The sequence below is a fragment of the Microdochium trichocladiopsis genome (assembly GCF_020744255.1).
Source record: "Microdochium trichocladiopsis strain MPI-CAGE-CH-0230 chromosome Unknown B0I36scaffold_1, whole genome shotgun sequence".
Lineage (NCBI taxonomy): Eukaryota > Fungi > Ascomycota > Sordariomycetes > Xylariales > Microdochiaceae > Microdochium > Microdochium trichocladiopsis.
Genome location: NW_025763544.1, coordinates 1,902,252 through 1,926,961, shown reverse-complemented (window position 1 = coordinate 1,926,961; position 24,710 = coordinate 1,902,252). Strand labels below are relative to the sequence as shown.

Genomic DNA, 24,710 nt, shown 5'->3' with positions numbered 1-24,710 from the left:
TCCCCTTCATAGGAAACACGAGTAAATGCGAATAAATTTCCAGACGAGTTTTTTCCGTACAAATCAATGTTGTTTTCCTCGTTTTTTTTGTTCCTACGACGTACCCTCAGGTGCTTCGTGGCATGTGCCGGCAAAGAGGATGCGGCTCTGAGGGGCCCCACAAGCTCGAGTTGCTGTTCCTTGGCGGTTCCAACGTCCTGCTTTTCAGGTCCAAGTACCATTGCGAAACACACACAACTGCACCAGCCAGGTCAATCCATTGTCGGCGCTTGCTTGATCATTAGACAGAGCCTGAGAACCTGAGATACCAAGTCTTCCGTCACCCTCATCACCGCACAGCTGGTGATCTTTACCTGACTCTGAGAGCTCCACGCGCGCCACGGTTTTGAGCTCCAACACGTGGAGCCCATCCAGGCTCAACATCTAAGTCCGTATACCAGAATCAAGCTACCGGATCCCGCGTGCCCTTGAGGATTTTGGTCGACTGGTCTGCTCCAGCTGTCGCCCGAGAAGCGCGCCAGGTTCCGCGATCGCGCTTTGTTGGGGGCGGCCAACCCAGCATATAGCCCACCAGAAACGCAAACGATCGCGAGCTCGACGAAGCTCCCTCGAACCACACCGGCCTCGACTCTAGCACTTGCACACACCACCCACCATGTACGAGCTCTTCCTCACGGCGACGGTCACCAAGGATGACTTTGAAATGGCGTCTGCGCTCCTCCAGGGCCTGACGTGGATGACGCCTCGCCACTCTGTGCACCGCGTCCTCAACTACGCCGGCCCGGCGCAGCCGCGCGGCCTGCCCAAGACGCGCACCTTCCAGCCCCTCAGCCCTGCCGCTGCGGCTGCCGCGGGGGAGGAGGAGGAGGAGGACCGCCGCAGAACCAGCAGCAGCTCATCCGGCAGTTCCCGCTCTGGCAGGAGCTCAGCAAGCACTTTACCCGCGCGTCATACGTGGTCCAGCTGGCGTACGAGGTGTTTCCCGAGACGGACTTTGGCGGCATTGCTGGTGGTAGTGGTGGTGGTAATACTGCTGCTGCTGCTGCTGCTGCTGCCGGTCAGGCGGAGACGGACAGGGCAACTTCAATGGCAGCAGCACCTCCTGTCGTGGATCTGAACACGACGCCGGGACTTCTGCGGTGGACGGATTTTCCTGACCCCTTGCGGGACACGCCGGTCACGCAGCGCAAGAAGGTCGAGATACCCGAATGTCGGAATCTGTTGCTCACGATGGCGGATAACAATCACAGGTGAGTGGACATCCGACGTTTGTGCGATGACCGGATGAGAAAGCGGCAGAAGAAAGAAGTACACCAATTCTGGCAAGAGAGGGACACATACTTTCTGTATATGCATCTGGGACTTCCCGGTCTTGAACGATATGCAAACGCCCCTTCGCGCCAGCTCAAACGGTTATATCGTTGTTTACTAACAATAATGCCCCGTCGCTCAGCTTCCGCGGCGAGATGATCCAAGAATCCTACACCTTTGTCCGGGGCAGCGTAGAGTTCGTCTTCACGCGATACTACCACCTCCCGGACGCGGCGATGCGCTCCTTGTCCACGGCGTCGTCCGCTGCCCCGGGCCACCCGTCACCCACGCCCCAACCACACCAACAGCAACCACAGGGCCCGGCGCCGACTCTCCCGCCTTGGGACGACCTGCGGCCCGTGGACCCGGCACAGAAGTGGATCCTGAGCGTGCGCCTGAGCGTGGTCGAGGACAACCAGCCGGACAAGATGCAGAAAGCCACCGACGAGCTGATGGGCGTGCGGGCCGAGATGGAGCGGCTGTTTGACTTCCGGGTCGTGGACAGGAGGGTGTTTGACACGCGGATGGCGGCGCTGCCGGTCGGGCATGGGATCAGGGTTCCATGATGCCCTTGGTCGTGCGCGGACGGGAAGAAGCAGGTGACACGGGGGGGGCCGAACCTAGCAAAGCCCACGAGATGCAATATACTGCCTTGGAGGAGAGAAAGCAAACACGATGGGCTGATGGTCAAATCGTCCAGACTGATTTAGCAAGGGGTGCAGGTGTTTCGCAGAAACTCGCGAGTCGAACAGGCACGGTACCTGCGAATGAACAGCCTGCTGTCTGCTCAGACCAGAATGTAAATGTTCCCCCTCAAGAATGCCGGGCCTCTGCTTCTGGCTTCCATAATTTTATTCTGAAAGCTGTCAAGTTTATGAAGTATGAAACCTGATCATCCTCCGCCACTGCCGACATATGCATTCAGACATGTGGTCGGCGAAATTGCGCCCGGTATCCTCTCCTCTCTTCAGCTCGCTCATCCTGTTATTCACGAGGTTGTGTCGTGACGTAACCCCGGAAAAACTCGAAGCACAGAAGCAGCGACAGCCCATGTCCAGCCGTCGAGGGGCTTTCTCCTATCGTACTAGGAACGACACGAACGGGTTGGTATATTGGAAAGAAGAAGTCGCACGAACATACCATCAACAACAGCAGCAGCACTTGCAGGACAGCCGAGGTTCTCCGTGGATATATTTAACATGTCAGAGACCCGTGGTGTTGATTGTGGCCAGCTTGCGCATCTCTGAACAACATCAAGTATCTATCTATATATATATAATCATAAGCACGAATGGTACCCTCTACAGGCTGTGCTTTTCACAGCCTGGATATTTAAAGTGCTGCTTCAAAAATGGACCAAGAGCATGAATCATTTTAGTCGACATATGCTCACTTTGACGGACGGATCAGTCGTTCGTAGCCAGAAACCTTCATCTTTTTTTTTTCTGCGTCCGAATTCACCAGCCATATATACATGTACATATCACAGGGACCAGGTGAGAACAACACTTTTTCCATTGTGGCTTTTTATGCACTGGCCTGCTCATGCACTGCTGTCCCATCTACACAGACTAAGGAGAACCATAGAGCAGAATCCGACAAGAAGCCAAACTTGTCATGGTGTTTCCCCTGGGTCCAGAACCACCACCACACTGGAGCGGGCAAGTTGGGACAAGCACGTATGGGGTGAGAGAACAAAGAAACAGGACATGGTGACATCTCAGACCATAGGGATACAGTCAAAAGTGGTTCCTGGCCCAACCGACTCAGTTTGGCCACACGTTTCGAGCTTAGATGCAGTTTGGCCGGTAACCTTGACATGCAACTAAATGCCTTGGTGAACATGCTCATACTCCTTCAGTTGTCCAGTCGCTTTAGTGTGAGATATGGCGGTGGACACCGGCGCATTGCCTGACAGACTCACTTGATACGATCCTCGAGACAAAAGACCGCAAGAGGATTGTTGATTGTCGCAGGTGGCAGCCTCGGGGACCAGAAATTGTATCGTCAGGACCCAAAGTCTGATGACCAACATGGCTACTCCACCCCCGCTTGTCCACTTCTGCCAAGCCTACACAAAACTCCTTATTAGAATGAAAGCAAGATGGAGAGATCGCCCGATGGTCGAGACCTTCGATGCCCCTTGATGAGGTTCATCGACTGCCTCGACGCCACGTCCCGGGACCACATTGATCATGGTCAGCGCTATCCAAGTCTGCCCTTGGCCAGCCCACAACCAAGGCAGCATTTTCTCGAACTGGACAAAGGCCGTGTTCTCAAGCCAGTCTGCAGTCCTGGAATGCTTCGAGGCGGGCTGATTCATGCACAAGTCCTTGATGCATACCGACTCATGTCTATTGTGGCGCCGTAAGCATTTGCAATGGGGTTACCCATGATCTCCGCCGGTATGCGGTCCCTGCGTGTCGGTGAGACAAAACGAGAGTCCGCATCGTGGTCGCGGCCGGCGAGAGACTGCCCGAATGAGCGGTTTGAGGCCGCCCCCAACGCGCGCGCCGCACGCCTGGCCCCTTAAAGTCTTTGTGCCGGTGCTCCAAGGCTAAAATAGCTGGATCGCAATGGCTAAGCAAATAGCGCGATCATTCTTACGGCGCTTCAACCTCTTAAGATCGGGCGGCCCACCGCCCAGGACCTTGCCCAGTCCAATCCGGTCCAGGGGAAGTGCTGTCGCAGCGACAGCGCTTCGCTAGTGTTTTGTGGCTGGCGGAGCTGAGGCGCGCAGCAATACATAGAGCAGCGGTTGCGGATTGCGTGTGACCTGTCATGGCATGCACGAAAAGGCCCGAGCATAGACAACAAGAGAGCCGCAAGATGCTAGCAGGCGGCGCCGTCTGACACGGGCATAACCACCCAGTTGGGCAATTGAAGCAAGCCGCGGCCGTGTCAGGATGATGCCGTGAGCACAGGGGGACGGGGAGCCCAGCCCAGCCCTGTGGTAATAGCGCGCCCCGGCAGATGAGATGGATGTGATGCCTCGTGTCGACACGGTTCCCGCTCGCCAAGCCCGCAGCATTACGGCTGCTGTCCGTGCTCGAGGCTCGACGACTGCTTTGGTGGTGCTGGCCATGGCGATTTTGACATCCAGGGGGATCCTGGCCTGGCCAGCCTGGCCTGGCTAAGCGAAGGGCTGATGGAGAGTTAGATCCCAACGACGTCAGTGGGCAGGGCTCCCACGCGCGCGCGCGCAGGACCATACCATAGTATGTATATGACTGGGGTGCCTGGGCGTGCGAAGGCGGCTGCACGTGAAGGGCCAGTGCTGTGAAACACTTGCAATGAGACGAAGCGGGCATTGTTGCAAGCACTGTGTGTGTGCGTGCGTGCGATGTGTGTGTGTGTGTGTCCTGGGCAGGCGAGATGTGACCAGAGGAGGTGCTGGCAGGTGCCGGGAGGTGCGAGGTGGCCCTCCCTGCCTCAACTCAAGGTGGCCCAGGCCAGGCGAGGCCAGGCAAGTGCCGGGCGGCGGGCTCCATAGGGCTGGCCTGCCTGCGACTTGTTTCGGCAGGGCGGCGCGGTGTGGGCAAGAGCCATGGAAGGCACTGCACCCCATCCACATCGAGGTGCAATGTCCGCGCCCGCCGTCGCACCCTGCCCCATAGGGAGAAGAGGCACAGCAGATGGTGCTGGGCGGCATCTTCCGTCCTCGCGACCTCGACTCCGACCTCCTAATCAATTACTGACGTGCCCAGCTGCACTCACCAACTCTTGCGCACCCCTCGCCCGCTCGCTTACACATGTAGGGCAGAGGCCTGCACCAAAGCAGCAAAAGTCCCACGTCCGCACCCACCCGTAGGCCTCCACCAGCCATCCTGGCGCCCCCATCCACGGTACGACCTGCTCGACGCGAACCGCAGCGATCAGCCCGGCACCGGCAGGATCGCCTGCCCTATCGGCAGTTGCAGACCAGCAAGCCCTGAGATTGGCCGCGCGCCCTGTCCCCCGCACGGCCAGCAATCCGGGAGCCCATGCCACGCGCCGTGTAACAGGACACGCCAGCCTCGCAAGGGTTGCCATGCCGTCTGGGCGAGTCATCCAGGTCGACGACCTTCGTCCCTGCTGGCACACCCAAGTCTCAATCCCTCCCTCTTGGTCCGCCACGGATCAGCAGAACCTGCGACAACTCTGGCCGAGAATGCCGCCGGCGGCCTTGAATGCGGATCGTCCTTCCCTGCCCGTGTCATCCAACCACCGCCGCGCATTGTCGCTTTGCCGCCGCCCGCGCCCACTCTTCTAGCTCCGGCACTTGGCGTTCTCGCGCAGGTACGAGTCAACTCATCAACAGGCGCGAGCAATGCTTTGTTCGGATACTTCAGCCCAAACCCTCGGGTGTCCTGGTGGCGCCACAGACGTGTGGGTTCGACCAGTCAGGAGACAACATTAATTAGTGCCCTCGTGCTTCTGGAGCGGCCTTGCCTCCGCGTTGGCCAGTTCCTCACGCGCGACGGGATAGCATTTCCAAAAGTGGCACAAGCCCCGGGTCGACAGGCGTGGCTTTACGGTAGCCGGGGACCACTAGTTATGCCCAGGAGGAGGCCGCTCGGTTCCCCCACCCGCCTTACGAAAAAGATCGCCCTGCGTGCCTAGCTGCTCCTCGCTCTAGTCCTATGGCCCCCACTTTCACTGAGAGTTGGTGGACTTTCTCGAGTCGTTGCCGGTCTCATTTGCCGCAGGTACGGACCGACACACCCTGCCGGCATTCATTCCAGAACGTAAAATGCTGCATGGACAGTCCACCTCACATACCGGACAGAGCCGCGCCCCCGTTAAGGATGGGATAATGGGACGACGCAGACTGTGAATAGTTTGTGAATTGGTCGTGTTCACGGTCGTCCGCAACGAATTGCATGCCAATGTCGTTCGAGCCGACGTATCCTACAGCGCATATCCTTGGATTGGCCGTCGTAGAAATTTTGTCACTCTGTCTTGGTGGGTGGTGCCCTGTCTCACAGGTTTTCGGCTGCTCGGGCAGCACCAGGGCTGAAGGAGGTACACGAGTGCGGAATTGGGCCGACAGCCAAAGACCCTCATTAAACTCAGTCGGACTGCGCCCTCCACTGCCACGCGTCAGTTGCGTGTTCAGCCACTACCTGCACTGTAGCGCAGCGTGCGTCCTTGTGCCCTGCGTCATTGCTGCCTCAACGATGGCGCTCGCCACGATGTTTCAATATGAGCAATTCAATGAGTGCCACCAGCAACGGCACCGCCGCAAGAAAGTAGAGCAGGACGTGCAGACATGCACGCGAAATAATGGCCTGGAGGCAACTGAAAGGCATGGGTATCAGTTGTATGACTCGCCAGCCGTGTGTTAAATCCATGAATTTTACGTTGCAGCCAGCGTGCGCCGCGGACAACCCTTTTCCCAACCCACAACAGCCCACGAATTACATACAACTTCGCAGGGGAGGGGCCCACTCCGTTTTGTTCTAGAAGGTTGGGCGAAAGCTGGGTCCACGATTACCTACGGAGTATGACATGCGGGCGCCATGTGGTGCTAGTGGATGTGGCAAGAACGCCCGGGGCGTGAATAGAAAATGCCCTCCGCAAGGCTTCTCGTCTGTCATTACAGTACACGTTCGTATGCAGTGGATAAGGTCATTGCTGATCATCTTGGGCCAGTCACACTCAGCCTCGCCTGGCTTGAAGTTGCTCATCGACTGCAATGAAGTTCAGCGGATGCTTGGTAATGCATGACCGATCAATTTTCGGAGTACGGCTGAGTTTGGTGGTGGGAAGTCATCGAAACGCTGCAGCCTTACGAAGCGCACCGCCACCGTCGAGCTTGTTTCTTGTCAAGCAATTGATCAAAAAAGTCATGGGCTCACAGCCCGCCAATCGAAGACGCCAATCAGAGATATTCGGGTCGGGCACGCGGATGAATCCTCGTTCGGCGTGCTCCACTTGCTCTCCTCCATACTGCATTTGCGTGGAATGCAATTCCGATGCGCTTCAAAAGAGCCATCTAGTTGCGTATGGACAAGACAGTTGAGGATTGCCATTTTCACTTTGCTGTATACGTGCCTTTGGTCATCGTTCACATCCTCGATATGCACATCGGGAAGCGCCAAAGGGTGCTTACTATGACCTGCCTTTTGTCGATCGTCCTCCCGAAGTCGCAACACGCCGCGGACTGGCGAGATCCCGTTGTCGCGTCGCGTACCTGAATGGTTGCAGATGACGCAAGACAGCACCAAGCGGCACAGTGTCGGACTTGGCTTGGATACCTGACTTACGGCTTGGATCTACAGCACTAAAGCGTGCCTACAACCTGGCAGATGCTCGCTCCTTTCTTGCCGAGCCCCTCCCCCTCACGCAACTGTGGGGATCGCAGGCCTAACGGAGCAAGGTTGTGGGATGGCCGACCTCAGGGGCTTCCAAGGTCCTCCCCAAGTGAGAGCCACGTTGCTGCGGAAATGATGCATCGTTTGGTGGGGCCGTACGTCTTATCCCGAGCCCTTGAGAGCCAAGCGACAGCATCAACAGCCGGGGCACGGCGGTGAACTCCCTTGTCACAGCCCGTGCTAAGCGAGGGCCTGACAACAGCCGATACTGTATAATCCTCGGGGATTCGGGAGCATGCTTGACACCGACAAGTTGTATCCAACCCGGTCCTTCGCGCCGAACTGGACGTCGGCTGCGCTACCTGGGTTCAGCACTAGCAAAAGGACAGCGCCCGCGTGGGCTGCGGCGTCGTAAGCCCGTGACGGCCAGTTACCCTCTGTTGATTGGCCCTGGCATAATGACACTTCCTGATTGTCGAGCCTGCGATTGCCAATCCAGGACGACTCTGCACCATGGGAGCGGTCCGACCACATGCGGTTCCAGCGACCCGGAACCTGTACTTTTCCTTGTTTTCAACCTCCCTTCAACGCGCTGGCGTGCTGTAGGAATAGGGGACCTGGCTGCTCGGCGTCGTGAGGCCGGCTGCAGCCGTGGATCAGCGCTGCTGATGCCACCCACCCGTGCGCCATGGCGCGCCATGGCATCATCCCGCGCTGTCCTGCATCGTCCTGCTCGTAAAGAAGCAAATCAGAAAAAAAGTGAGCCATTTAGGGTTCTGGAAGGACCCTAAATGCCTGGCTGAACTGTGACGTGCTGACTACCTGTGCCTGTGCCAACCAGTTGCGCAAATGTTGGTACACACGACTTTGGGCTCTGCTAATGCGACCCCGACGTTGTAACGGTCGTGCCCTCGGTTAGTCTGGCCCAGGGACTTCAGCCTTACTGGGCCTAACGGTCGCAAAAGCATGATGATCCATGGAGCGGCCTGAACGGCTAATAGTGTGAGCTTCCTACCTCATAGGGCAGGTGAATTAGCCGGCCAGGGTTCGAGCAGGTATTGCACCCGCTCTCTGCGCAGGCTTCACGACGTCTGCTTGGGGGGAACACTCGGAAGCCGCGGATGGCAAGCAATAGGCTGGCGTCTGAAGCGTGAGGTTTAAAATCGCAGCGAAGGCGTGGACGACGGCTTCGCGATAGCAACTATGCTTGCGCGGCGCAAGATCGACGCCACTGCCAAATCATCGATCGTTGCTGTCGTTGGGAATAAGGGCCGCTGGTGTTCCCAAGACTTGACGCTGGAAGTTGGTGAAATGAAGCTGATTGGCCTACGGAGCCGGCCAGTCGACACAAGTTTCGCTGCTTCCCACGGTCTATTGGGCAACCTCTTGAGCAAGCCAGCTTGTGGCAAATGATTGGTAGGTGTGTTAGACTTCTGGCGCACCCCACATTGCGGTTCAGCCGTTGGAGATCCAACTAGGTGGAAAACAGCGCATCGACGCTGTGCCACTCGCCCACACGGACTGCAAATCGCTTTCCAGCTGTAAGGGCGCTCGGAAAGTCAGAGCAAAAGCACGGCAGTAGACAAATTGTAATCTGCGTGGCTGGCTGTTACCAGCGCTCTATTGTGTGTTCTGCGGACCGGAGAACAGCGCGTTGTGGCACCCTGCCCACGTATCATAGCTTCCCGTTGTCAACCAAGCTGAGGTGGACATGCTGTTCTGAGGAAATGATCAGCCGCCACTATGGGCTGAGGCGCAAGAATGCCTCGAGTGGCATACAAGCCAACCTTTTCGGGATGAACCCGATTGTGTTCGTCGCTGAGATGCTTAGGTTTGTGGCTTGTGGTCTGTCCCTGAAGCTAGATCATGCCAAGGTGGTCCCATTCAACACTGATACGCAATGACCAGTATCGCAAACGCAGGATGACACAGTGACCAATGCTGTCTCCTGACGAGGCTTTGCACACACAGGGTGGTTTCGCAGGTTGAGCTTTGTGTCGTGTGGTCCCTGTCCGTTGTGCAAAGGAAAGACGTCCTCTGTGCTCGCAGCTGAACTCGAAAGCTCCACAAATCCACGTTAGCGCGGTCAGGAAGTGTGGGCATAATTATTCTAGGCAGCGTACCGAATCACCACTATTGTGCCCCTAGCACTGTTATAGGCACTTTCTTTCCGTTGATGACGATTCATCAGAGGTTCGTAGCGCGACGTGCATGAGTATCGCATGAGATGCGGGGAGCACCTTGTACCTGGGTAGACTTGTTCCGACTGGGAACTGCAAACATCCTGCCGCTTTCTTGAATGAGGTTTGGACGGCATGCACATCTTCCAACTGAACCACTCTGCTGGGAGGGCCTGTCCAGCTGCAGGGAATGGGACTGATAGTGCTCGCTTCGTGGTCCTCCTTGTCTGACCGGAGTTCCAAGGTTGCTCCAAAACGCGGCCTGGACAGGCAGACTTCGATGGCTTGACAATACGTAAATTAGTAAAGCCGGGGAATGTGGGGCTAGCAACTAATTGCCTTGTCGGGAAAGCGCCGCAAATCTTGCAAGCCACGCAGGACTAAGACGCGTTCAGTAAGCCCCAGAAAGCGTAGGGCTGGTGAGACATGTCAGAATCTGTCCGTACGCGTACGCCGGCTGGCTGGCTGGCTGGGGAGAGGGTGCAGGGCACTTATGCCGGAATTGGGCAGAGTTGACAGACAACTTAGCTACCTCACACCATTGCTTCGACACCTGTCGTTGCCGTGCTTGAGGGTTGCGCACAACTGCGTTAAGCGTATGTACTGATTCAGGATTGCTCATGCATGGCGTGGCATTCCCCGACTCTGGCACGCTGGCGGTGAGTGACCCTGGTACAAGATGCCAAACCCGCGGGCTCCAGGTTGATCCAATATTAGCTGCGACAAGCTTCCTAATAGTATGAGACACTATTCCGGGGACCTTATTCGGTCCCCACTGCTTTGTGAGGTGGGGAGCGTTTCAAATACTGGGAGAGACTTCGCGGTTGCAGGTGGGTCGTGAGCGTGGGTTTTGCTAGTGTGCGTACTGGATGTCCTGTTGTACAGCACCAACAATCACCTGGCAAAGCTCATCAGCTGACGACGTTCGGCTGACACGTCCTGCGGCGCAACTCGCCCGCTTGAGTTTTTGCCTGTCGTCGCCTTGTGATGTTGTACCGAGCATGTTTGCATTTGTCAACACTGCTCCTGGCGTTGGTTGCAGCCAGCAACGAACTGGGCGGCACCAGAGCATAAACAGGCAGGAGGCAACTGGGGTGATTGTCGTGCACACGCATAGTCGCGTCTCCAAGGAACAAAACCTGGAGAGAACGTCTCGGGAAGACCTCATGACGTTGGGAAGGTGGCCGGGCTGACAGCGTAGTGCAAGAAGTGATCGGCGTATGTCTGATCCTTTCGCAACGATGCAGCACATTCCAGAGTGCCACCTTCGAAGTGACGCAGTCGCAATGACGCAGTGCCGTATAAGACTGTGGCGCAGAGTATCCGGACGGCTGGCACCACGAGGGCAAGGACTATTCCTATCCAGGGTCTTGCAAGGCAGCTGAGAGCCTAGAGATCATTCGTTGCTGGGTGTCGCAAGTTATGCCTTTTCAAGTACTAGTCGAAAGGATGAATCGCCATCTGCCGCGCTGTCATGATGAGCAGGGCTGCGTAGGGCAGAGGAACGAAAGCGCTAGCACTCGAGGGTCCGTGCAAACCATGCTCCTTTCCTGTCCATGGCCACAACTTCCAAGCTCGTCCGTTTTAGGCTTTCTTGTCCACGGGGGGGACACTTGCCATATTGGGGGCTCAGACACGGACCGAGTACATAGCTGCGAAGGCGCTGTACTTTTGCCGCTGGGCTGTCTCGCAGAGCCGCCGCGATGGACACTAGCACTTAGGGCTGACCCGTGCCAACACAAAGGATCGCGCGGTTCGCGAAGCGGCAGCATCGTAATCTGGCGAAACACTCCTCCTGAGGTCGGGAATACCGGGCGCTTTGAAGCCGGCGGCTAAGGTATCATTGTTGCAGCATTGGGTTGATGTTCAGTGGATGCCTGGCGAGTCATCTCTCTGTACGGGTCGTGCTTGGGGGCGCCTGTTTGCCAGTCAAGGCGCAGGATGATGTTGCAGACATCGCGGATCATTCCGCATCCATCCTGTCTGGGCAAGTGACGAGGGAGGGGTCCAGCATGCTGCAGGCCACAGGCTGGGCAAGGTTGCTTTGACGTACTTACCTGCGCCCTCGCAAGGTGGCCGGCATTGTTGGCCTGGCTGTGTTGGGGCAGTTGCTGGCCATGGAGCAGGGTACCATGGCCAGGCTATCCGAGGGTGCTCAAGTCGTGTCGCTGCCGCAGGGCCTGGCAGCACCGCTGCTGATGTTGTGCAAGAGGGTGAGTGTACTCTGGCATGAGTCGGGGCGGGCTGCGCATGGACAGCAGACGCAAAACGACCTCGACGCGCGGACGGGCAGCTGTAAAGGGGATTTCTCTCGTAAGGCTGACAGGACATGGAAGCCACACAGGACATGACTCTGTTGACTCGGGGAAGGAACGGGTCAGCCCAAACCCGCATTCCGGAAATTGTGCTCACCTGCGAAGGCACCAGGAACCAAAAGTGAGTTCGTGAGGAGAAGCTCAGAACGCTACTTGCCTACGGGCCGCCCATCTCGAGCCCACAGCCGGGGTTGACAACAGCGTTCCGGTCGGTCCTCTGCCACTGGCACTTACTCCGTACAGGCAGGGCAGGACTCTGGAACTTGTGGTGATTTCTCGTGGGTACCCAAACGGGTGGAGAAGCCCGCAACGCGCCCCCCTCCCTCTCCCCAGTACAACCCTCTTACTCGAGCGCAATGCTCTGGTTCACCACGGGAATGTGGGACACTTGGGTGGACTTCATTTCTCGAAAGTTCAGCAAGGGTTTGCTGTCCACCAGGGCACGGAGCAGCAGGTACCGGTAGGAGAGAAATATTCACGCAACGAGCACCGCCGCCGGGGATCAAATGCAACACCGAAGCTAGGGGTGTCACAGAAACAGGATGCGTCAGGGTAAGAATGAGAAGAGCTTGTGGTATCGGCTCGACTCGAAAGCCGCGGGTTGCAGCGCAGCGCAACGCAGCACACACAACAACCGGTCGGGGCGTAGTCTTGATTGGCCAGACAGCGGGCGACTCGCAGGATCATCTGAGCAGGTGGCTAAGGGAGCCCGAGCAGAGCCCACATTCGGCGACTCGCGATGGGTCTGAATGCGGTGCTTACGATGAATAGAGGGACAAGCGCGATGCTCTGCTGACCTCGCTCGCCCAGCCCGCCCTGACGGCGCCTGAAGAAGCCGTGAGGCACAGCAGCCCAGGCGAGGACGGCCAAGACTTGGCCGCACCAGCCATCTCCAGCTGGGAGACTGCTGAGGCTCGAAGTTGCCTTGTTAGGCGTTCCAGCAAAGTGGCAGCGATACAATGTGCATAGTACTTTTGAGAATAAGGGTATTGGCTCGTCATCTCGCTCCTGTGTGCATGTCTCCAGGGGACGGGGGAGGCCACGAAGACGGCCACACAGCGATATCATAAACGTCTAAAGTGCCAGCCAGCATGGTTTTGTGAAGGAAGTGACCCATCCATCCGTCCATCCGTCCACCGATCCATACGCTGGGTTCCGTGCCGCACAAGACCATTGTGGGCACCGCATCGTGAAGCATCAGATCGTGAGGAGTCGCCATTACGGCCACCCCAGGGACTCGCAGCACGCCCCGACTCCACCCCCCCTGCGCACCCCTGGCCCGGCTACTGATGGGGCGGCCCCAAGCTCGCGAGGTACTTGGGCGCCTGGTGCATCCATCCACCCATGGGTTCCATGGACGCCATGGATGACAAGATCCCCGGCAGGGGCCAGCCCACGCCCGTCTATACGGCTGAGCCCAGTAATACCTGCCCGCCCTGCCTGCCTGCCTGCCTGCCATCGCCTACGCCTACGGCTCCCTAAGCGCCTACCCTGCCTGCCCTTGATCCGCCTTCTGCCCGGAGCCTTAAGAGTCGGCCCTCCCGCTGCCATGGCCAGCGCCGCTCCGCCCAGTTGGCCGCATGTTCCCATGTCTCGCTGGTCGCTTGCTTCTCCTGTCAACAACTTGCAAAGACGCCCTCATCCGGCGGCCGCAGTCGACATTCTAGACTCCCAGACCTGTCTCGTGGCCTCGGCATCCCCAGCACGCCGCTCAATGCCCGCGCCCGAGCACCGGCTCGCCCGCAATCGTTGTCGCCCTTGCTACCTCAGGCCCCAAGGTTCCCAGAGGCCTTCCCCACAGCTCGCTCGCTGCGCAGGCTCCCTCACCCCCGCCAGACCTCTCTAGTGGCCACCAACACCACCAACCCGGACGCTGTACAGCCTCCTTCTTTGTTGGACCAGGCACGGCTGATTCGAGCGCCGCCTGGAAACAAGGGGCGGACAAGCAGCGCGCACAACTTTTTACTGAGCTCGGCCGCGTATTCTGCATCGTGCATGCCTAGTCGCTTCAATCCCGTATCCGGCAGCCGCGACTCGTCAACTCAGGCTGCTGCATCTGCATCCTGGACAACCACCCATCGGCCTTTCCGAGACCTGCGCATAGCTTTCGCCACGACCCAGCACCACCACCTACGACTTCTTCTCTTCCCGTACGACACTACACACCAACTGGATCCTGGTGACGAGCGTAACCTCCGGCACAGTCTCGGGGCTCGCATTCTACCCCTGGCCGGCGCATATAATCGACTGAGGGTCATTCCGTCATCTCCGCCTTCTCATATGCCAGGCCGCCCACTCCACCTTGCTTGACATTCCGCCGTCCTTTAGTGAGGTCTCCCGGCTCCTGATTTCTCGGCTGCCTATTACCCAGGTGCACAGACTTCAGTACCTGCCCTGTGGCAAGGCAGTCATTGGTTCTCGCGCGACTTCTTTTCAGCTTGTGTTGTCCCAACCGGCACAAACAAAACAACTCTCGCCATGGAGATCCCAAGATATCCACCCCGCGAACCAGGCGGAGGCCCTCCGTCCATATACATAGACCACGCAAGCCGCATCGACCGCTTCGGTGCTCATGGGTGCTCTTCGTCGCACTCGGCCAGATTCGCACCTTCTTCCATCCCCATGTCAATACCAAGTCGTTCAATCCCCGAGGACGATGTCGCCCCTCCCCCACTACCTCCCCCCCGATTTCTCCCTGAGCTCAACTCACAATTTGAACCGCGGCACCAACACACATCCTCACTCGACTCTCGCAGTAGTTGGGACAGCCCAGGACACAGCCCAGACCAGGACCGGCCAAGGTTTGAGCGCAAGAATAGCGATACAGCCACCATTAGGCCTGTGCAGAAGGATGAAGGATATCACAGCCTGAACTCGACATCCTCTGTAGGGTAAGGTTTTTTTTTTCTTTTTCTTTCGATTGGGCCCTTTCTAGAACTCCTGTCCTCACCTCGCAGCGCGCGGCCGGCAACTAATCTCCGTCACTATTTTGGAACAGGTCACAACATTCTCTGCCAAGGCTTTTCATGAGCCATGATCGATTTCAGTTCAACCAACCTGCACAAAGCCAATACGATAACACCCTGCTCAAGAAATTGGATTTTCGCCGAGGATTCGACAATGCTTCTCCGCCAAGAAGGTCTGGTCTTATCGCTTCCTCTGGCAGTGCTCCTGCTTCTCGTCATGGCGCGTCCGAGCGGCTCCGTAACCAGCTTCCGACGCTCTCCTTGCCAAGCGAATCGGGCTACACCTCCGTCGAGTCGTCGCCTTATCCGAGGGAGATGCCCCTGCGCAGCGGGCATTCTTCTCGTCTAATGCCTTTCAGCGGTGCCATGAGCAATGACTACCGCTCGCCCATTGAGCCTTCAGACACGGAGAGCTCGCCGTTTTCTCGCTCACCAATCTACCGCACGAAGCGGAACAACAGCGGATCACAGCAGTCTGATGATATCATGACGTCAACACCGAATAGCGCGGAGCACAACACAGACGAGATGGATTTCGCCATGGACGATACCTCGAGCGTGCGGAGGCTGCAGTCTGATGAGTACCAATACTCGGCTTCTGCTAACAAGCGCCGGGCCCTGGCGTCTCCAGATGACGATACGCCGATGGCCATGTCGGAAGGCGGTGTATCGATGGACGCAGTCAGGCGCAGACTGGGCACACCTCGGGCATCACCCACGCCACGGCTCACAGTCATTCCCCAGGGCTCGATCTCGTCGGTGTCGTCAGCCACTGGGCGAAGCGGATCATATACTTCGACCATGTCCATCGCGGGCACAAGCATGTCAAGCATGCCATCTCAGAGTGGGCGACTTTCGCCTGGGCACTGGTCACCCTCGTCTGGCCTTTCGCCTGTTGACGTCTGCCACTCGCCCTTCAACACGGCTTCCTCACTCGGCCCATCCCCGAGGGTCGCGCTTGCACGGCTGTCGCACCAACGGCAATTGAGTGGGTCTGAAGGAAGGTCATCCGCATCTCCCCGGAAAGTGCCTGATGCTGCCAAGGGCAATGCCTCCAAACTCCAAGGCGGATACTTCATGTGCGAGTGTTGCCCCAAGAAGCCGAAGAAGTTTGAGACTGCAGACGAGCTACAGTACGTACCATGGCCCCACACCCCTCGCTTGTGCTTACTGGACAAGGACTAACATGGCTACTCATCCAGGGCCCACGAAGCTGAGAAGCAATATGAATGCTCGTTCTGCGGTAACCGCTTCAAGAACAAGAACGAGGCTGAACGCCACCAGAACAGCCTCCACGTGAGGCGCCACAGCTGGTCATGTTCGGCGCTGCTCGAACACGGCTATGACCACGCCTTTCACGAGAGCACGAACCGGCCCGGCGAGGCGGATGTGTGTGGCTTTTGTGGCGACGAGTTCGCGCGCAGCGGCTCTGCTGGACGCGTCCGGCAGGCAACTGAGCAGGACTGGGAAGCCCGCCTGCGACACCTGCAGGAGGTGCACAAGTTTCGCGAGTGCAACTCGAGCAAGAAGTTTTTCCGAGCCGACCATTTCCGGCAGCACCTGAAGCACAGCCACGCAGGCACCAGCGGCAAATGGACAAACATGCTTGAGAATGCATGCATGCTAAATGAGGAGCCCCCGGTGCCACGGCGGTAGGGGGCTTGGGTTGTCTGACGGATAGCGACGGAATACATTGGGTGGCAAGAGGCGCCAACGGGATGGACCAGAGTACAGGGACTTCTGGGATCTACGACATACTGATACGACTGACTGCATTTTCAAGCTCTTGGCGAGCGCCTTGGCATAGCGACGATAGCGACTGCATCGCTGAGATGGCGGCCGATGACGTCCATTTACGACTGGTTTCGGATACCCGCTCGTCCCCGGCCGCGAGCAACTTTTGGAGTTCGCACCCTAGATCACGTCCCACTGGGACTCGCATGTTTTGAGATTGGCTCGGAGAACATTTGTCATTTTCACAAAAAAGGATTGCTGCATGCATGGCGTTTACCGATAATTGAACAAAAAAGAGACTTGGCTGAGGCCAAGAATTGGGATTTTGACGACCCCTTTTTGCATCTGTCGAACCAGGAACCGTGACAACTGCGATTGAGCGCCAAGTGTAAGATCGAGTCTGACTCCCGCTGGGAGGGGCGGGTTTCTCGGGAGGTCGACTTGTCGAGGCAATGTTGCTCGTTTAGAGCCCTGGACTATCAATGTCTTCCAAGGTGCACCCCGGTGGGTGGGGCCGGCCGGGACTGGTTGGCAGGGATTCGGATCGGGTTGCCCGAGCCGCTATTGGCTGCTTCAGCCCTACCGGGGGACAACCTGGGTGCGGAGTGCGGAGTAGCCGAAAGGGGACACAAACACGAGAGAGCCAAACGACAAAGGAGAAAGCAAACATGCCGTCGGCTCAGGCTGGCTGGCTGACTGGCTCGCAGCGGTCGCGTCGGGCTCGCCGTAGGCCACAGAGCCGCACAAGCTGACACGGGCAGGTTCCGTAGGGCTGTCTGGCCATGCCCGTATTGAACTAGGCACATCCAAGGCAGGCAGGGGTGGGGGGATTGGAGGGGGGAGAGTCAGAGAGAGAGAGAAAAAGGAAAAAAAGATTGTTCGATGCATCGGCTAGCGTGATGGCATGCTTTGCCGTGGCCGACGGGTTGGGACGTTGCAACGCGCGGCACGACGGGAGTATGCAGGACGGGGGGAGGGTATTCTTTCTTCCACTGGACAACAAGAAAAGTCCAACATTAGCCTTTGGTGCCATCAGCGTGGCGTGACAAAGGCAGCGCACACACACTCCAGGCCACCTTGACCCGTTTTCCATCTCGGTCCCGGATCACCCCTAGCGAGCTCGCTGACGGGACGGACGGCTTTGGACAAGGACGCGTAGCCTCTGGGCAGTGGGCCTAGGTACGCTACGCTGTGATGTGCTTAGCTACGCAGTCTAGGCAGCATAGTCCTCGGACTCGTGTCGACGGATGGGCTTTTCTTTGTTTGGTAGGGCTGCCTGCCCAAGCAGGCCAAATACCCGCGGGCTGTTGTGCTGTGCCGCAACGACGTGGGCTGGCTGGCTGGCTGGCTGGGCCCACCACCACCCGGGCCACCCCCACCCACCGACAAGGCAGGCTGCTTCCCGAGCATGCGGCACAGGAAGAAATTTCGGGGACCTACTGAGCCTGGCACGAGAAGCCCCGGAACGGCTGTATCGATAAGAACCAGGGTGGCTCTCGTTTTCCAGAAGGCTTTCCCATGCCCCCACTGTTTCCTCTTGCCGTGCCGTCGCTTGCTGGAGCTGTGAGTACAGTAAAAGTGCCCCGCGCAGGCGGAGTTAATACAAGGAAATAATGATTGATTGGACATTATCAAACCAAGAATTGCGCACCAGCGACCTTTGGTATCAGGAATACATCAAACACGCTTCCATCAGAAGGAGCATTTGAGCGACGACGCACTTCAAGACCCAGACGGGCTGCCCAAGAAACACACCTGCTCCTTTTGCTCCCCTTGCTCCCCGTCACTGGACAAAACACAAACGCGCATAGCCGTGCGCCGGGACCTGCCCAGCCTTGCGGAAAGCCCTTCCCAGCGTCTCCTCGTCTGGCAACAAGTCCCGTTCTGGGTGAACCCTTGCCTGCCGGCTTGCACCTGAAGCAGGCAAAGCTTTGGCTGGATCTCGCCCGTAGCTGGCCGGAGGCAGAAAGCGTCCGGAATCTGCTCAGTATACCACACCGCTGGCTTTTGCGCACGACACAACGTTGGGCGAGACACAAGACACGTTGGGCGCCATGTCACTATCACGGGTCCCTGGCCCGGATAGGCTATTCGTTGGCGGGTTCGTGCCGGCCCTCTCTCTACCTTGCCATTTCCCCTTCCGTCCTCGTCACATGAATCTGCATAATGATCAGAAAAATAAGCCATGATGCTAACACAAGGCTTACAGCGTGTGGGCTCTCAACATGGAGAGCCAGCGGCAGCAGCTACACGATGAGGGCATCACACACGTCCTCTCCGTCATCAAGTACTCGTTTGACCACTGGGGCGAGGAGGCGAAGCGCTTCCCACACCACCTCAGCATCGACATTGACGATGACGAGGACATGGACCTGCTCGCGCACCTGCCCGACGCCGTGAGGTTCATCGACCAAGGGCTCTACCCCCCCGCGCCGGCTGGCGAGAGCTCCGGGACCACAGGCGGCAGCAGCAGCAGCAGCAGCAGCAGCAGGACTGAGCAAATAAGAGAAGGGGCGGTGGAAGAACCCAGGTCCCCGGGGGCAGTCTACGTGCACTGCGCGATGGGCAAGTCGCGCTCCGTCAGCTGCGTCATAGCCTACCTGCTGTGGAAATACCCGCACCGCTTCGGCGGCGGCAAGCCACTCGCCGCCTCGACGCCCGCCGAGCGGCGCGCGTCCGCGGCCCAGGCCGTCGACCGGGCCCTCGAGCTCGTCCGCCAGGGGAGGTCCATTGCCGAGCCCAACGACGGGTTCATGGACCAGCTGCGCCTGTGGTGGGTCATGGGCTGCCCTGCCGGCGCCGGTGGCCAGCTCGAGAACCATCCCGCGTACCAGAAGTGGCTGTATGAGCGGCTCCTCAAGGAGGCGAGGGACGCCCATGTGCCGCCGGACGCTGGGCACATCCGGTTCGAGGATGAGGTGGTGGTGCAGCAGGCGGACCCTGCCACCCAGGGGCGACCAGCAGGAGGAGAAGCAGTGCCGGCGGCGGCAGAAGACCGGGATTACAAGAAGGAGGTCCGGTGCAAGAAGTGCCGGCGCACGCTGGCCACGCCCAAGTTCGTCGTGTCACATGGTGGTGGTGCGCCACCTGCAGCATCGGCGGGCAGCTGCGCGCACGTCTTTATCGACACGCTCTCGTGGATGCGGCCTGCCCTCGAGGACGGCGCGCTCGAGGGCCGGCTCAACTGCCCGAATGCAAAGTGCGGCGCGACGGTCGGCCGGTTCGCGTGGCAGGGGATGATGTGCAGCTGTAAGCAGTGGGTTGTCCCCGCATTCTCGCTGAACCGCAGCCGGGTCGACGAGCTTGTCCCGCGGCCGGCTGTAGGTGGTGGTGGTGGTGGGAGAGGAGGCGGTGGGAATCTGTAATGACTGTATATTACGTATGTGTGCAAGCCTGCAGCGGTCAATTCGTTGTTTAGAGGTCACAAAAGTGCAGATGGGCATGTGAGGGTGAATGATGCATCCATCGCCGGGACATGGGTGCAGCAGCCATGACCATCTACACTATACCTGAAGTCGAGTACAATCTCGGCAGCGATATAGCCTTTCTTCCCGGTTCCCCTCCTTGGTCGCTGAATGCTTCCTGTTCCGCACGTAGTTGCGTACCCTTGGCGTGGGCAGCTCCAACAACATTTGTCCATCGCATCCTGCCCTCCCCCCCCCCCTCTCCCCTCCCCGTCTTGACTTGTCGACATCTAAAAAAGCAAGACATGATGCAGACAGAGCAAGAAGAGGGTTGCGAGCTCATACAGGCGCACCAACACCCACACAAATAACGTACATGGCTGCCGGCTGACATGCAGCAAAGATGCTGACGCTCTCTCTTCCTCTCTGTGCTTCCCGCATGCACAAGCACACATGCGCCGCACCCACGGGGCTGAATCACTGAAAAACCCAACCCCCCCCTTCAGGATATCACCTGCATTGCCCTATTTCGCTTCTTTCCAGCTGCGGCCCTGTCGGACTTAAGGCCGCGTCTTCTCCGTGTGCCCTGCGCTATTGGTAAGCATCGCCGAGCGGTCCAGTCAGTTCGGCCCCCCCTCCTCCGTACGAGTTCTCGTACGGAGAGGAGACCTTGGCACCACCTGTCATCCTTTCACTGGGTATATATGTGGTCTGAGTGTGTGTGTGAGTAGGCATCATTTTGGGTTTTTGCCAAGACATAGGTGAGGGATCCTTCGCTGATCTAGTGATGATGACAGCTTGTGATTTCATCCATGACGAGATCCCTCCCATCGTCAGGAAACGGTGCCGAAGTACATAATAGGACTTTGCTCGGGACCGGGCCTAGGCCAGTCGGACGTCGGCGTTGACATCGGCGCCGCGTCGGGCGCAAGTAAGACGGAGAAAACCACACACAGAAAAAGAGTTTACGAAGCTACCAGCCCTACACCCCACCGACCCCGGCGAATGGGCCGGAACAAGGGTTTTGTGTTGCAAGGATATCCAGCCTTGTAAAGGAGAAAGGGTAGAGAGGGGGGGGGCAGGCGAAAGATTGATTGATACCCGGATAACACTGTCAGAATTGCCTGTTACTTGTTACGTCAACAACAGTCCCAGGCACCTGCGATCTGCTTGTGCCGCTGCTGACGCGAGACCCTGGCGGGCCACCTAATCGTGATTGCCACTACGGGTCTATCACGGCCTGACTGCCGAGTCTGCCTACGATGGGGGTACCTGACAGGCGGTAGGCCAATGCAACGTCAAAGTACGCAGTGACCCCCCGTAAGGCCGCTCGCTGGCGACTAGGGGAGGGGAGGGATGGTCTCCCAGGACATGGACGAAGACGGCAATTGCACCAACTGCAACCTTATGACCGGGATTTTCTTCCCCAGAAGAAACGAATGGCGGCTTGTGACTGGCTCGGGAACGAGGCCTTGTCCTTGTGTGTGTGTCCACATCTCTTGTCATTTGCTGACGACAGAGCGCGAATGCCCGTGATTGGAAAACTGGGGGTTTCCCACCACCACACTCTCTTAAGGCTGGCTGAACATGGGGCTCATCATGCGTGGCCTCACATCAAGGTGCGTATAGGCGCGCGTGTGTTTGTCATCTTGCAGCATTGTGCTGTACGAGCCGTCGTTAATATTGCCTGGGGATAGGACAAGACAAGGTCTGCGTCGTAAAGGCGAGCCCTTGGTTGAAGGAGATGAAGGACTGACTTCATGCCCTCGCTCTCTGAGCCGGCCCGATGTCTCGAGGAGGCTGATCGGGATAGGCTGGCATCCGCGCGGGGGGGGGGGGGCATGTGTGGGCGTCAAGGACCATCTTCTTCACGGGGAAAGATAGCCAGACAAAGGCAATTGCGCGCTGGACCAACCGACCACCACCCCCGGGGACCAAGCAGCACGCTTGTCGTATTCGGCTGGATGTCTGATCTGGTCTTTACGGTCTCGACCAGGCTCAGATAAGTCCCCATGTGATCCACGACTTGCGGCTCCTCCTCCTCCTCCTCCTCCATGACAGTTCTCGGATGTCCGCATCCGGAAGGAGTGCGTCTTACGGGCATGTTGCCGTGCCGCCATATCCACATCGTTTCCTGTGCTATCCCTGCCAGAGGTTTCCACACAAGGGGTTGGAGGTAAAATTCAGTTGGTGGTTCAGACGGCCGGCTCCAACCGGGGCGGGCGCATCCAATCCCGGGTCCACCAACGTCCTTGCGTGTATGGCGTTTTGGGTGCTTCTAGCGTCCGGAGCCTTTGCCGTAGGGCTGGCCGGGCTATGATTGAATGGCCGTACTCATCTCCGTGTCCATGTGGGTGTGCTAGACCGGGGGAGGGGAAGGGGGGGTCCCTTTCCCACCCACGGTGGAGTCAGCCCGCGACGGCACGAGACGCAAGCCTCGTCCGGTCCGCCAGGCAGGGAAGGCAAGGCAAGGCAAGGCAAAAGAGACACGGGAGGTAAGCAACATCTTAGCGAGCTCGATCCCTGGATATCGGTTGCCGGATGTCCGTTTCCTGCAGCTTCCTTCCACAGCGAACGACAAGGAACCAGGGGCATGCTGCACCTTTGATTGTGCTGTCCGAAACCCACGTTCGTGCATGCCATATGGACTGGGTTGTTGGTGTCGGACTGCTGGTGTCGTGGCTTATTACCCGAGTCGGAGAAGAATGTGGCCTTCACTTCGAACTAACATGTGGAGCCTCTTGTCAGGGAAACGTGCACTCTGAAACGGTGCATATCTGATTAGGGTTCATGAAAGAGAAACTCTGGCAACCAGGCTCCAGCAGCAATCTACGCCTGCTTTCAACTTCAAAGGTTGTAGAGTTGAGAGGGGGGACCACGAGAGTTTCTGCTCCCAAGGATGATCCACGCCCTCGAATTCAGAGGAGAGAGAGAATAATGTCAGCAAGCAGTTCAGGTCGCGACCGACCGTAGTTTTCCTCGTTGTTTCCATCCGCCGGTGCAGCTCGGCATTCGCGGATGGAGTTTTATTTTTCTTGGATTGCCCACTCACTTGCGTAAATACTGCCAGTCCTGTTTTCATGTCGGGGCTTGTCCATCTCAGCCGCCTCGAGACAGATTCAAGAGTCATTCTCAAAGACGTCAGCTTATCGGCTACAAGAACCGCCCGATTTTTAGTGCTGACGCCAACAATTAGTGGAGCGTCCCATCTGCATGAAGCTTATGCAGCAATGACAATCAGTTTGTCAGGCTTTGTCACTGTTCTAGAAGGCTTACGGGGGGGCTCGTAAAAAATAGCAAATCGGAACAACTGCTTCGGTTTTCAGTGTAGGGCTGGATGGGTCCAAGCCAATGCAAAGCTCTATTGTGGTCGATGTGACGTAAGGAAGGTTTTCCAAGGCTCGTGAAGAACCATAGTGATACTTGTGTGGAAAAGCGATGTTTGTCTTAGTAAGGCATTGACGCAGCTGTAATCCCCAGGGGAGTGCAGAGAGGCTTGGACTCAAGTTGCGATATTACAGTTCTCTAGAACGAGAGCGGGACTTGACAGTTCCGGTGTGGAACGGTTCCCGTACGTCAAAGTTGGAGTCTCCAACAAACCCAAACCACGCTGACCATGGACGCGCCGCTAGGGAAAGGCAATGCCCGCACTCCAAGTTCATAAAACTGGACATTGCATTGCTTCCGATATCAATGGCAGTGGAACTATTCCTATCTGGACTGTACCCCATGGCGTATATGGCACGTTCCTCAAAGGCTTGACTCAGCGCCCTCTCCATGAATCAGTAACTAAACTATCAGGGATGCGACCCTCGGACAGCAGCGACATCAGCTCCGAAACTGCCAATGCATTCAGCCCAATAACGTGGCACCTCTGCCCTACGCAGGTGGCTTGCCTCGGTAGTTGCAGAAAGGCGGAGAGCTGCCCCGGTGAGGCTGAGAACGATCCACAACGCTGATCCCCCGGGCGCCGCCGCCACTTTGTACGGCTGAAAGAAAAAAGGACACTTGAGACACGAGCCCTAACTCTTCTATCTATTTCCGCATTGGGCAACGCCGTGGCAAAGGGCCGGCTGCTGAGATTGAAGTTGACAACCCCTTGGTTGCGGAGTCCTTGGCGCCTTAGCGATTACTGATTCTACGGACGTTTTCCCGGGGGCGAAAGTTCTTTTCACAAGTGCCTTGGAGATGCTTTCAGGGGCGTCGGACATCGGAGAACGCTCCGCCGGGAGATCAGCCCGGTATACAGGGTCATGGAACAACTAGGGCATGTAGATGCAGCGGTTGTGCTTGCATGAAGTCGCCCAAGAATCTGGTCAGCTCGTTCAGTCTCTAGTATCTCAACTCAAAAAAGAATTGTACAGGCCACGCGTTGATCATAGACAGCACAAACATTTTCGCTGGTGTAGCTCTAAGGGAGTCCACGTCAGTGCTGTCAGGCAGGCACTTTGAGAAGTTAGGTCAACTCTTGTTCCGAAGCCCTCACGGCGCTTCACCTGGAACC

At 57.7% G+C, this 24,710-nt stretch overlaps 5 protein-coding genes across 5 annotated transcripts; 3 read left to right on the top strand and 2 right to left on the bottom strand.

Annotated features, from left to right (window-relative positions):
• Positions 1-968: 968 nt before the first annotated feature.
• B0I36DRAFT_310139 (mediator complex, subunit Med18) lies at positions 969-2,292 on the top strand. Its single transcript, XM_046152219.1, has 2 exons — positions 969-1,250; positions 1,454-2,292. Exons 1-2 carry the CDS (start codon positions 1,087-1,089, stop codon positions 1,875-1,877), a joined length of 588 nt encoding a protein of 195 aa, XP_046018242.1. The 5' UTR covers positions 969-1,086; the 3' UTR covers positions 1,878-2,292.
• Positions 2,293-7,004: 4,712 nt separating this feature from the next.
• B0I36DRAFT_426696 (uncharacterized protein) lies at positions 7,005-8,562 on the bottom strand. Its single transcript, XM_046162400.1, has 3 exons — positions 7,970-8,562; positions 7,487-7,568; positions 7,005-7,273 (listed from the first exon to the last, which is right to left on the bottom strand). Exons 1-3 carry the CDS (start codon positions 8,139-8,141, stop codon positions 7,063-7,065), a joined length of 465 nt encoding a protein of 154 aa, XP_046018241.1. The 5' UTR covers positions 8,142-8,562; the 3' UTR covers positions 7,005-7,062.
• Positions 8,563-14,724: 6,162 nt separating this feature from the next.
• On the top strand, positions 14,725-16,724 carry B0I36DRAFT_370979 (uncharacterized protein; the record flags this gene model as incomplete). The annotated part of the gene is made up of 3 exons (XM_046159970.1): positions 14,725-14,993; positions 15,101-16,201; positions 16,271-16,724. The coding sequence occupies 3 exons, from the start codon at positions 14,725-14,727 to the stop codon at positions 16,722-16,724; spliced, it is 1,824 nt and encodes a 607-aa protein (XP_046018240.1).
• A 449-nt stretch (positions 16,725-17,173) lies between these two features.
• On the bottom strand, positions 17,174-17,797 carry B0I36DRAFT_6881 (uncharacterized protein). The gene has a single exon (XM_046163213.1). It carries the CDS (start codon positions 17,606-17,608, stop codon positions 17,282-17,284), a length of 327 nt encoding a protein of 108 aa, XP_046018239.1. The 5' UTR covers positions 17,609-17,797; the 3' UTR covers positions 17,174-17,281.
• A 1,056-nt stretch (positions 17,798-18,853) lies between these two features.
• B0I36DRAFT_203712 (protein-tyrosine phosphatase-like protein) lies at positions 18,854-20,110 on the top strand (the record flags this gene model as incomplete). Its single annotated transcript, XM_046148803.1, has 3 exons — positions 18,854-18,903; positions 19,012-19,777; positions 19,814-20,110. Coding segments are annotated over 3 exons (1,113 nt in total), but the record flags the coding sequence as incomplete, so codon positions are not given.
• Between the last annotated feature and the right edge of the window lie 4,600 nt (positions 20,111-24,710).